Genomic DNA, 13,191 nt, shown 5'->3' with positions numbered 1-13,191 from the left:
GAAAAAGGTAAAATCCTTTTCATTGGCGTGATGGACCCTCCAGATATCTAGAAGTCCCTCCTGAAATAGGAAATCTCTAAGTTGCGAGTTTTTGGGAGATGGAATAGGGGAAGGGAGCCTATCAATTGAAGAGTCAGGGCACATGTTGAAGTTGCCACAGATCAATAAGGATCCTTGCTTAGAATCCTGAGTTAGTTTGATGGTGCGTTTGATAAAATTTATCTGATCAGCATTAGGGGCATAAAGATTAACTATTGTGTATCTAGTATTGTTTATGTCACATATAATGATAATATATCTACCCTCTTCATCTATTATTGTATTATGACATTGGAAAGCAACAGAATTCTTAAAGCCCATAATCACACCTTTTCTATGTTTCTATGTTTCTTATTCATGAGTAATAGATGTGGGCACCACACGCGATCCAGGCCACCAATATATCACCTAGTTCCAGCATCTAGATAAGTTTACCAGTAATGTACATAGGGGGTGTTACCGACAGGAAGATTCCTCTTATGTGTGTACTGGTTTCCAGGAAGTGTATATCTCATCCAGGGAGAGGAACCCCGGAGGGCCGAGTATCACTATCAAAGATGGTGGCCTGGATTTTTGGAATAATGGGCGAGTTGGTGGTGGGGTCTATTCATTCCCTTCCTGGCCAGTACAGTTTCTCTGTAACACAGTCCAGCTCATTACTGGGCTATTAACCCAATAGTGACCAGCCTGTTTTGGGTCTTACTGACCAACCGTTTTTCTTCCTTTCTTCATCGACGCTATAACTTTTTTCTTTTTCCATCTATGTAACTTGTAAGTTGTAGTTTTTAATAGCGCCATTTTAGGGGACACATAACTTTGATTAACTTTTATTAACTCTTTCTGGGTCAGTACGATTACAGTGATACCAAATACATATATTTTTTTAAAGTTTTACTACTTTTTTGCAATAAAACCCCCTTTTTTTTAAAGAAATTTTTTTTTTTTGCATTGCCACTTCCCAGGACCCATGACTTTTTTATTTTTCTTTATATGGAGTTGTGTGTAGAGATGTCGGAAACATCAAATTTTCCGTTCGCGAACGGCAAACTTCCGCGAATGTTCGCAAACGGGCGAACCGCCATAGACTTCAATAGACAGGTGAATTTTAAAACCCACAGGGACTCTTTCTGGCCACAATAGTGATGGAAAAGTTGTTTCAAGGGGACTAACACCTGGACTGTGGCATGCCGGAGGGGGATCCATTGCAAAACTCCCATGGAAAATTACATAGTTGACGCAGAGTGTGGTAAGTTGAATTCGCAATGCGATTAATATAACCTGCATTAATCGCATTGCGAATTCAACTTAGAGCTAAGTTCCTAATGGTTGTATTGCTAGAATTGACGAATATAACGAATATAGCACTATAGACTCAATCTTCGTTATATTCTAGCAATACAACCATTAGGAAGCCAGCTCTAAGTTGAATTCGCAATGCGATTAATATAACCTGTATTAATCGCATTGCGATTACAACTTAGTCAAATTTGTGACACTGCAGCTTCAGAATGAATCTAAGATGGATGCTGTCCTTGCTTTTTGATAGGAGGTGGGAGGGTCTGGGAGGGAGGGTCTGCTGCTGATTGGCTGGAATGTGTCTGCTGACTGTGAGGTACAGGGTTAAAGTTTGCTCAACGATGATGTATAGGGGGCGGACCGAACATCGCATATGTTCGCCCGCCGCGGCGAACGCGAACAAGCTATGTTCGCCGGGAACTGTCCGGCGGCGAATAGTTCGGGACATCTCTAGTTGTGTAAGGGCTTGATTTCTGGGGGACAACTTGTATTTTTCATTGGTATAATTTTGGAGTAAATGGCGCTTTTTGATCGCTTGTTAATAATTTTTTTTTCGGTGGCAACTAAGACTAAATTCAATTCTGTCCTTTTTTTATTTATTTTTTTACGGCGTTCACCGTAGGGGATAATTTGCGTGATATTTATGTAGTCCGCTCGTTACAGACGCGGCAATACCAAACATATGTGGAAGACTTTTTTTTTGGGCAATTTTATAACGGACAGCTTTTTGATATCTTTTAAAATGCAATGCACTATCCGTATAATGCATTGCATTTTAACCCTTTCAAGACCAAGCCATTTTTCATCTTCGTGACCACATCTAATTTTGCAAATCTGACATGTGTCTTTTTATGTGGTAATAACTTTGGAACGCTTTTACTTATCCAAACCATTCTGAGACTGTTTTCTCGTGACACATTGTACTTCATGATAGTCATAAATTTGAGTCAACATATTTCACCTTTATTTATGCAAAAATCCCAAATTTACCCAAAATTTTGAAAAATGTGCAACTTTAAAAATGTAAATTTCTCTGCTTTTAAAACAGAAAGTGATACGTCATAAAATATTTATTACTTAACATTCCCCATATGTCTACTTTATGTTACGTCTACTTTTAATTTTTTAGGACGTTAGAAGGCTTCGAATTTTAGAAGCAATTCTTAAAATTTTTAAGAAAATTTCCAAAACCCACTTTTTAAGGACCAGTTCAGGGCTGAAGTCACTTTGTGGGGCTTACATAGTGAAAACCCACCATAAATGACCCCATTTTATAAACTACACCCTTCAAGTTACTCAAAACTGATTTTACAAAACTTTGTTAACCCTTTAGGTGTTCCACAAGAATTAAAGGAAAATGTAGATGATATTTCTAAATTACACTTTCTTGGTAGATTTTCAGTTTTAATTCATTTTTTTCTTTAAGACATCGGGGGTTAGCAGCCAAACAAAACTTAATATTTTTAACCCTGATTCTGCGGTTTACAGAAACACCCCACATGTGGTTGTAAACTGATGTAAGGGCACACAGCAGGGCGCAGAAGGAAAGGAGCGCCATACGGTTTTTGGAAGGCAGATTTTACTGGACTGGTTTTTATATGCCATGTCCCATTTGAAGCCCCCCTGATGCACCCTTACAGTAGAAACTCCCAAAAAGTGACCCCATTTTGGATACTAGGGGATACGGTGCCAGTTTTATTGGTACTATTTTGGGGTACATATGATTTTTAATTGCTCTATATTAAGTTTTTTGTGAGGCAAGGTAACAAAAAATTGCTGTTTTGGCACGTTTTAATTTTTTACAACATTCATCTGACAGGGTAGATCATGTGCTATTTTTATAGAGCAGGTTGTTACGGACGCGATGATATCAAATATGTCTACTTTATTTATTTGTTTCAGTGTTTTTGTGTCTCCATTTTCTGAACGACTTATTTTTTTATATTTTTCTGCTGATCGTCTTGTGTAGGGGCTCGTTTTTTGCAGGAAGAGTTGATGTTTTTATTAGTACCATTTTTGGGTACATATGATTTTTTGATCATTCATTATTACACTTTATGGGGCAAGGTGACCAAAAAATTTGTTGTTTTGGAAGCTTTTATTTATTTTTACAGCGTTCACCTGAGGGGTTAGGTCATGTGACATTTTTATAGAGCAGATTGTTACGGACGTGGCAATGCCTAATATGTACATTCTTTCTTATTTATTTAACTTTTACACAATAATAGCATTTTTTAAACCAAAAAAATGATGTTTTAGCGTCTCCATAGTCTGAGAGAGATTTTTATTTGTCTTAGGTAGGATCTCATTTTTTGTGGGATGAGGTGACGGTTTGAATGGTACTATTTTGGGGGGCATACGCCTTTATTATCGCTTGGTGTTGCAATTTTTGTGATCTAAGGTGACCAAAAATGGCTTTTTTTGGCACGGTTTTTATAAAAAAAATTATTACGGTGTTCAGCTGATGGGTTAGCTCATGTGATATTCTTATAGAGTAGGTTGCTACGGACATGGCGATACCTAATATGTATACTTTTTTTTATTTATTTCACTTATAATAGCATATTTGAAACAAAAAAATTATGTTTTAGTGTCTCCATGTTCTATGAGCTATAGTTTTTTTATTTCTTCAGTGTTTACGGGCTCATTTTTTGTGGGATGAGGTGACGGTTTTATTGGTACCATTTTGTGGGACATACGCCTTTTTGATCGCTTAGTGTTGCACTTTTTGTGATATAAGGTGACAAAAATTGCTTTTTTTGACAGTTTTTATTTTTTATGGTGTTTATCAGACGGGGTGGATCATGTGATACATTTATAGAGCCGGCCGTTACGGACGCGGTGATACCCAATATGTGTAGTTTATTTATTTATTTTTCATTTTTTTAATCTCTTATAAATGAGCGGATATTGGAAAAGGCAATTGATTTTATTTTTAATTAACTTTCTTTTTTTTCACACTTTTTTTTATCAAGTCCCTCTTGGATCTTGAAGATCCAGTGGAGCTGATGGCTGCATTATACTTTGCAATGCTCTTGCACTGAAAAGTATAGTACTATCAGGTTTCCTAATAGATGGCAACATCGGACACCTTTGCAAAGCGTCCGGTTGCCATGGCAACCATCGGGTCGCAGTGCGGCAGCCCGATGGTTCAGAGAGGGAGCCAAATCCTATTAACCCCATGGATGCCACTGCATCTAGGGGTTTATAGCAGAGTGTCAGCATACAGCTGACACTCTCTGCTGATGGCTGCGGCTTTCCTGACCCGCCGCCATCACATTCAGCAAGACTGGAAAAAGGGGGTGGGGGCAGGGGGCTCAGATGGGGTAGTTTTGTTAATGCCAGGGGGCCGACACGTGCAGAGCACGGCCGACAAAGTTAAAAGCAGGGGGCACAGATGGGCAGCTGGCGCTGATCGGGCAGAGGGCATGGAAGGGGCTGGCAGGACACATTACAGGGGACAGATGGGGGCTCAGATCGGGGCAGGGGGCACAGATGAGAGGCACAGATTTGGGGCAAAGATCAGCTAATGCCTGATTTCAGGCTTTGAGCTGCAGAGTACAGATCAGAGCCTGAAACCAACATTTTACACTGCTGAGCTCCAATTGGTTAGTCTGCATAGACTAACCAATCGGAGCGATCTTCAGCAAGGGACCACGCTGATTGGTCCCTTGCCAGCATTACTGGACTCTGCACTGACCCTGACATCGGCAGTGCAGGGGCACAAGCTTTAATCCAAGCGCTTTGCAGCGCTTGGATTAAAGAGCTGCCATAACGTTTATATACGTGCTATCTGCACGGGGTTTCTGCAAATAGCACGTATATAGCCGTATGGCAGTCGTGAAGGGGTTAATTGCAATGCTATTCTGACATTGACCAGCAGGCTGTGCCAGAGAGGCACAGCCTGCTGGAAATTACTCAAGGCTGGTATGGGGCCTACATCAGACCCCAGGCAGCCTTCACACACATTGGCACCCTGCAATCTTATTTGAAGGGTGCCGATGGGAGAAAGAGGGAGTCTTCTCCCTCTGTCAGCACTTTACATGCTGCAGGCAATGGTGCCCACCGCATGTAATGTGTTAAACAGCCCGGATCAGCACTCCTGCCAGTCCAAGCTGTTAGAACAGGATCGCGGCTCTCATGTGAGAGCCGAGTCCCTGCTCCCCGGGGGACCCCTGCAGCACTTAGACTGGGCTGACCTATAAAAGCAGCAGCCCAGCCTAAGGCCCCTTAGTGACCGCCGTAAAAACACGTATGGGTGGTCACTAAGGGGTTAAGGTATGCACTAAAGGAAGAAAGCCATCTGAGGAGACAGAACCTGTCTGGAGAGACTGTTACTGAGATTGCTAGCCTTAAAGTGGGCATTTGCTCTTGGTGTGAAGTAATACACATTAATGTGATTTATTTGAGTGGTTGGTAATACGTCACTTATATAGTCTGGGAAGCTTATGTTTAGTTAGCGCTCAGCAGAGCAGTGGTTATATTTTGGACCTAAATCTAAAGGCTGTATATTTGTAGGACCAATGGATGTCACAGCACTAGTACGTAGAAATACAAAAAACAACAAAAGAACGGAGGTTAGGAAGACCTTGAGACAAGGAATATCCCACTCACAAGGCGCCAACGGTGATGGGACTATAAATGAAATATTAATTCTATGTGAAAATTGAATGGATAAAGAGAGGGTCTAATTATATGGACGAAAGTAATAGGGGAGGCTGCACGAAAAAAATAGTGTTAGCACCAGGCTAAACACTTAGATAGCCAAAGAGAAGGTATGTGTAGGATTTGGTCTATAGTGTTAATGACCTTTGAAACTTCTACATACACATAAAAAGCGCCTGATCCCCACAAACATAAAACTAACCAAATGTATATGCACAATACGATGTGACAATTTGTAAAAAAGGATGATCAACCGAATGATCAGCAATAACCATAAATAGTAACTTACTTCACTGGGGGGTTGTCAAACAGGTATGAATGCACCTGAGACAGTGACCCCCCAACCAAGGTTGCCAAGGAAAAAACACAAATACAAAGGTATAATGAAGTGAACAAAATTACTCACTTCACTGGGGGGGCTGTCACACAGGTCAGTGGTCACAAATACCTAGGACAGTATACCCCCCGGCCAGGATCGCTTGAAATCGCTTAAGGAAAAAGGCAAATCTTGTATGTCAGTTATTACTCACTTCACTGGGGGGCTGTCAAACAGGTATAGTGTATAACACCTGAGACAGTACCCCCCTGGCCGAGTCTGCTTATCGTGGTCTCCAATGTGGAAGTCAGCACATCCAGTCTTAGGATTAATATCTTCAAGTACTTTAATAAAGCTCAACGCGTTTCGGGGTTACACAGAACCCCTTCCTCAGGAGCAAGGTATTCACTGATACATACAAACATAAAAACTCACACATTATATGCGTTCCTAAATCCACCGCATCTTGTTCCCGCGCTCGGAGATCGCAGGGAGGCGTCTATTCACGACTTCCGGTCAAATGGAATGCATCCAAGGGCCGGAAGTCGCGTATTCACAGCGACTTCCGGTTCTGTGGAACGCACGCCGGCTGCACATGGAATGCACGCCGGCTATGGGGAACGTCACTTCCGCCCAGGTGCGCTCCAAGTAGTGGAACGCACCGGCAAGGGGAGTGATAGAGGGAGGGGCCTGTGGGTATCGGCATCCCTCACTATATAACGGCATCTTGCCACTATAGTGGTGCCGCATAGGGTGAGCAAACACCAGATAATATAGGAATTGATTGGAGAAATATAAAATGAACTGTAGGATTTAGAGAATATATATATATGTTAAAAATTGTTATTATAAAAAAATATATCTATGTCCTATAGAACCCCCCTAATATAAATTATTTCATAATGTTGACTAAAAGCAAGGGTAGTAGATGCGTGGGTATATAGAGGAACACAAGATGCATGTATATAAATCACACGTAATTCATAATAAATAATTGACAATAAAATTATATCAATGCATTAAAACATGGTCCTTCCGAGTGGTAGATAGAAGTAAAATATAAAAGACATAAAAAACAAGGGCACCTGTATTTAAATCTATATCGGCACAATCTTCACTGTATATATATAAAATGCTAATAACATATAGATACCCCATAAAATCATGGAATCCCTTCCCCTAATAAATATCCATTCTCTCTGTCTGAAGATTAGTAATTGGCGTATTCCAAGGCCTCATTGAGACCAAATGGTGTGAGTGTGTTTAATTTGTAGATCCAAAACATCTCCTTTCTTGATAATGTCTGATATGATTGTGGGACCCACTCCAACGGAGTGACTTTTAGACCCTTTGAGTCCCCCTCATGATAAAGTGAAAAGTGTTTAGATACACTATGTGTAGTTACCTTCCGTTTTATATTTGAACGATGCTCGTTCATACGCTCCCTCAAAGTTTGTATAGTACGACCTACATATAGTAGCTTACAGGGGCATTCTAGTAGGTAAATAACATAAGATGTGTTACAATTCATTGCGTGTTTTAGGGGAATCTGTTCTTTCGGTGGTGGGAGGATCAATGTTTTTCCACAGTGTATCATTTGGCAACATTTACATTTTCTTGAGCCGCATTTGGATGATCCTACAGTGCTCGTCAGACCTTTATAATCAGTTTGTATAGTTTTTTGGATAGTTTTTAGGGGGAGTTTTGGACATGAAGGTGCTAACATATTTTTTTGCGTTTTCGCTCTACGAAAAGTTAGGGTAGGAGCTGGTGGGATGGTTTTTTCCATAATTGGATCCTTCAACAGAATTTTCCAGTGATTATTGATTATTTTCCTAATGTCTGTGTGACGGTTATTAAAACTAGTGATTAGACTTACGTTGGTGAATTTTTGTTGTGTTTCTTTCTTTAAGGTTTTTGTAAGGCTTTCTTTTTGGCTCTCTTTCAGGATCCTAGCTTCAGATTCTGATATTAGTTTGCTAGGATAACCTTTCTCCTTGAATCTTTCTTTCAGGATGTCTAACAGTTTTTTCATAATAACGTTGTCACTGTAGTTTCTGCAGATCCTTTTCATTTGTCCGTAAGGAATATTGGTTTTCCATCTCTGGTGGTGACAGCTTTTGAAGTTAAGATAACTGTTAGTATCAGTTTTTGTAGTTATTTTCTTATTAATAATTTCTATGTGCAAATGTAAAAATATGGCCGCCATATTGTGATGGTCTGCAGTAAACCTAAGGTTCCACTTATTGGTGTTTAATGTATCTACATAGGAAATCAACTCATTTGCTCCCCCTTCCCATATTAGGATGATGTCATCGATATAACGTTTGTAAAAACGAATGTTTGGATGTGTCAAAAGCCCGATATCTCTCTCAAATCCCCCCATGAATAGGTTAGCGTATGCTGGCGCGAATTTGGTCCCCATTGCCATACCCTTTTTCTGTTGATATATTGTATTTTGAAAAGAAAAATAATTGTGTTTAAGGATAAAATCTATGGATTTTAGTATAAAAGATCTTTGTGTAATTGGCATCAGGGGATCTGAGTTAAGAACTTTTTCTATTTCTCTAAGCCCAAGGTCATGTGGAATATTACTGTATAGCGAGCATACATCCAGTGTAGCCCAGAGAAAGTGATTCTCCCATTTCAGAGTTTCCAAGAACGCGAGAAGATGTGAGGTGTCTCGTAGATAGGATGGTAGATCTAAAACATATTTTTGCAAGATTCCATCTACATATTCTGAAAGATTAGTGGTTAGTGAACCCATGCCCGAAATGATGGACCTTCCTGGAGGTTCTGTTATGGATTTGTGTATTTTTGGCAAAAAATAGAATCTTGCGGTGGAGGGGTAGTTGGTCTTTAAAAAGTTTTTTTCTTTCTTATTTAAAATGCCTGCATGGAAACCCTCATCTATCAATGTTCCCAGTATCTTTTTGTATTCTGGAGTGGGGTCATGTAGTAAAGTATCATAGTACTCTTTATCTGCGAGCATACGTAGGGCTTCCTCTTTATAATAGCTGGAGTTCATAATGACGATGCCCCCTCCTTTGTCCGCATTTTTTATCACGATGTCTCTATTGTTGGTAAGGGTTTTAAGCGCTCTAGTTTCCCTTTCGTTTAGATTCTTAGCTCCAATATCTAGCGAGGCTCTGGAGAAACTTTCTCTGAAATCGGACATTACTAAATTGTAAAAGGTTTCAATATGTGGACCTTTGCTCTCCAATGGATAGAAATTTGATTTAATTCTAATATTGGGTATGATTGGGGCAGTAGATGTTTGGTCTAGATTTGGTTCTTGGGATCTCGGGGTATGATCTTTGGATTGTGTATCTGTCTTTCAAAAGTTTTTTATAGTGAAATGTCTGTGCAGGGTTAATTTGCGGATAAATTGATTTAAATCCACAAATAGTTCAAATAGATCTGGTTGGCTGGTTGGGCAGAATGATAATCCTTTTGCCAGAAGTTCTATTTCATTCTCTTTCAAGATATAGTGGGATAAATTAAAAATACCAATTTCTTTCTCCTGATCCTTTGTACCAATTAGTGTTTCGGTTTTAATTTTTTGGTTAATGGCGCGCTTCCTTCTCCCACCTCTACATCCTCTGTATCTTTGTTTAGTCTTTTCTTTTTCATGGTAGAAAGTATATGAGCCAAAACAAAAATCTCTGAAAACACAACACATACAACGATAAAATTCAAGTGAAGGGTCTTTTATTTCATGCTCTGGGTATGATACTTATAGAGCCGACCCTAGTGTATGATACATCAAGACAAACATATATAAGACATAGATATAGTGAACAATGGTGATGCTGTCGTGGAACATATACAATACTTTTTTTTTTATCTTTAAGCAGGTTGTTCACCCCTGGTGGCCGTTCTGGCAGAACCCCCAGCGTACTCAGACTTGCAGAGGTCTGATCTACTTGTGAAGTGGGGAGCAAAGAAGCCAAGAGGTTCAGGGAAATAGGATGCCTTATGTAGGTCAAGCCTCACTGGGCGTTGTGCCTAAAAAGACCACAGGGGTGAAAAACCTCTTTAAAGGGAACCTGTCACGTTGAACACAGTGTTTGAGCTGCAGACGGCATGTTGCACAGCAGGAGAAGCTGAGCAGATTGATATTTAGTTTTACGGGAAAAGATTCAGTAAAACTTGTATTTCATACATTTAAATTCCTGCTCATTCTGAACTTTGACGTCAAGAAGGAGGTCTTATCAGTAACTGACAGCTATCTCTATATGTAAAGTAATGGAGGGAAGGTTGTCAATCACTGATAGGACTGCCTCCTTGACATCAAAGTTCAGAGTGAGCAGGAAGTTAAATGTATAAAATACAGGTTATACTCAATCTTTTCCCATAAAATTTTAGATCAATCAGCTCAGCTCCTCCTGCTCTATAACAAGCTGTCTGCAGTTCGACACCATGTTCACAAGTTTCTTTTAAAGACTATTTGAATCATGATCAAGTACTGTATTAATATGTCCACATACATTATAAAATAATTACATGGAGCCTCGTTACTTCCCCCCATGTCACTCTGGACTCTTCTGCAGTGTGAGTGGAGGTGTGAAGACAGCGCTATGAAGCAAGGTTCATGGGGACAATTTATCCTCACTGCTCTGGAAGTAAACAAGGCTCTTCTTCTCTTCCCTATATCCCCAATATTTTAATCCATGGACCTGGTCACAGTGACCTCAAGGAAATATAATTCGGTTATCTAGGAGATCTGGGGTAGTTACACCCAAAAATAACTCTTCTTATAGACCCTTTAAAGTCAATGATTAACCCGATATGCAAAAATATGTAAAAATGGTTTTACATATGAATTATCTGATGTCTACTACGATCTAATTTTTGTATAAAACTCTTCCCACATTCTCAAAATGAATATGGCTTCTCTGCTCTGTGACTTCTCTCATGCCTAACAAGATTTGATTTCTGTGTAAAACATTTGCCACATTCTGAACATGAATATGGCTTTTCTCCTGTGTGTTGTCTCTCATGTGTAATAAGATTAGATTTATGTGTAAAACATTTTCCACATTCTGAACATGAATGCGATTTCTCTCCTGTGTGAATTCTCTCATGTTTAACAAGACTTGATTTGAGTATGAAACATTTCCCACATTCTGAACATGAATAAGGCTTCTCACTTGTGTGACCTCTCTTATGTGTATCAAGTTGTGATTTATATGTAAAACATTTCCCACATTCTGAACATGAATATGGCTTCTCTCCTGTGTGACATCTCTCATGTGTAATAAGATTACATTTACGTGCAAAACATTTTCCACATTCTGAACATGAATATGGTTTCTCTTCTGTGTGAATTCTCTCATGTATAACAAGACTTGATTTTTGTGTAAAACATTTCCCACATTCTAAACATGAATATGGCTTTTCTCCTGTGTGACTTCTCCCATGCCTAACGAGATTTGATTTATCTGAAAAGCATTTCCCACATTCTGAACAAGAATATGGCTTTTCTCCCGTGTGTCGTCTCTCATGTGTAACAAGTTCTGATTTTTGTGTAAAGCATTTCCCACATTCTGAACATGAATATGGCTTCTCTCCTGTGTGAATTCTCTCATGTATAACGAGATTTGATTTAACTGTAAAACATTTCCCACATTCTGAACATGAATACCGTTTGTCTCCTGTGTGACTTCTCTCATGTGTATCAAGATTTGATTTATTTGTACATTTCCAACATTCTAAATATGAATATGGCTTCTCTTCTGTGTGACTTCTCTCATGTGTAACCAGATCTGATTTATCTGTAAAACATTCCCCACATACTGAACATTGATATGCTTTCTCTCCTGCTTGAATTCTTTTTTGTGTAGGAAAACCTGAGCTTTTTGTGAACTCTTTACCACAATGAAATCTTTCACCCCCTTTCAGATTTGTATGTGTGGTAATATTGTGTGATTGGTCAGGAGAAGGTTCCTCATGATTAAGGGGATTATATGATAGATCTGCACTGTAAAGTCCTGGATTTACATTAACGGTAATGAGGTTTTCCCTTGCAAAGTACTGCATGATGTCTTCATCTTCAGCTTTATAATTTAATGACAACATGAACTTTTCCTTGGAATTCTTGCTGGGATTTTCTGTGAAGATAAAAAATTGGAATATGTTTTTTTTTTTTTTCAAACCATAAAGAATAGAAACGTATGACATACCTATGAGGCTGAAAGAGGATCCATCTGGAAGCAGAGATATAAGCCATTCATTCTGAATCCACTTCTGGCTTTGGCAAAAAAACTGCATGTGTGATTTCAGCACTAAAAAGCTTTCTATAATTTTCTGATGAAGTCTAGGATTCCGATTTACATCCAGTCATGCCTTTTATTACATACAGTAAATCAAGCAAATATTGTAAAAGCCTCATCATGTCTGAGAACCAGTGCTGTACTATGCCAACTATTTCACATAAAAGAATCCGTCACCACATTCCTCACATTCATTATTAAGTAAACCTTACCCTGATGACGTCAGTGTACTCAGTAGAAGAATTTGTGTCATGCCCACGTGGAGCTTAACCAAGCACTTTTAGTGCACCTTCTCCTCCTGCTAAAGTCTCACACTGCTCAGTACAGGCTGCAGTCTCCCTGGTTTTGTAATGAGAAAGCAGCATTTTCCATGTGGAATTACAGCCTCTAATTCCATGCGCTGCATCTGTAGCAGCAGGGGAGGAGATACATTGAAAGGTGCTTGCCAGTTAAGACATAGTTTGGAAGAGACTGAGTATAGCTCAGAAGTACAAGATTCATCATGCCTACTCCAACTGTCTAGGTGGACTTGTAAAAATGCTCATTTTATTATTAACCTTCTGACATGGAATGTAAAATGTAAGTACACCGGCCTCTTCA

The 13,191-nt window shown here is 39.3% G+C and overlaps 1 protein-coding gene across 1 annotated transcript; it reads right to left on the bottom strand.

Moving 5' to 3' along the window:
- Positions 1–10,904: 10,904 nt before the first annotated feature.
- On the bottom strand, positions 10,905–12,652 carry LOC120991977 (zinc finger protein OZF-like). Its single transcript, XM_040420740.1, has one exon. The coding sequence runs from the start codon at positions 12,587–12,589 to the stop codon at positions 11,195–11,197; it is 1,395 nt and encodes a 464-aa protein (XP_040276674.1). The 5' UTR covers positions 12,590–12,652; the 3' UTR covers positions 10,905–11,194.
- Between the last annotated feature and the right edge of the window lie 539 nt (positions 12,653–13,191).

This window comes from Bufo bufo, chromosome 2 (genome assembly GCF_905171765.1).
Source record: "Bufo bufo chromosome 2, aBufBuf1.1, whole genome shotgun sequence".
Lineage (NCBI taxonomy): Eukaryota > Metazoa > Chordata > Amphibia > Anura > Bufonidae > Bufo > Bufo bufo.
Note: the sequence above shows the minus strand (reverse complement) of the source record. Positions and strands in the feature narration are given on the sequence as shown.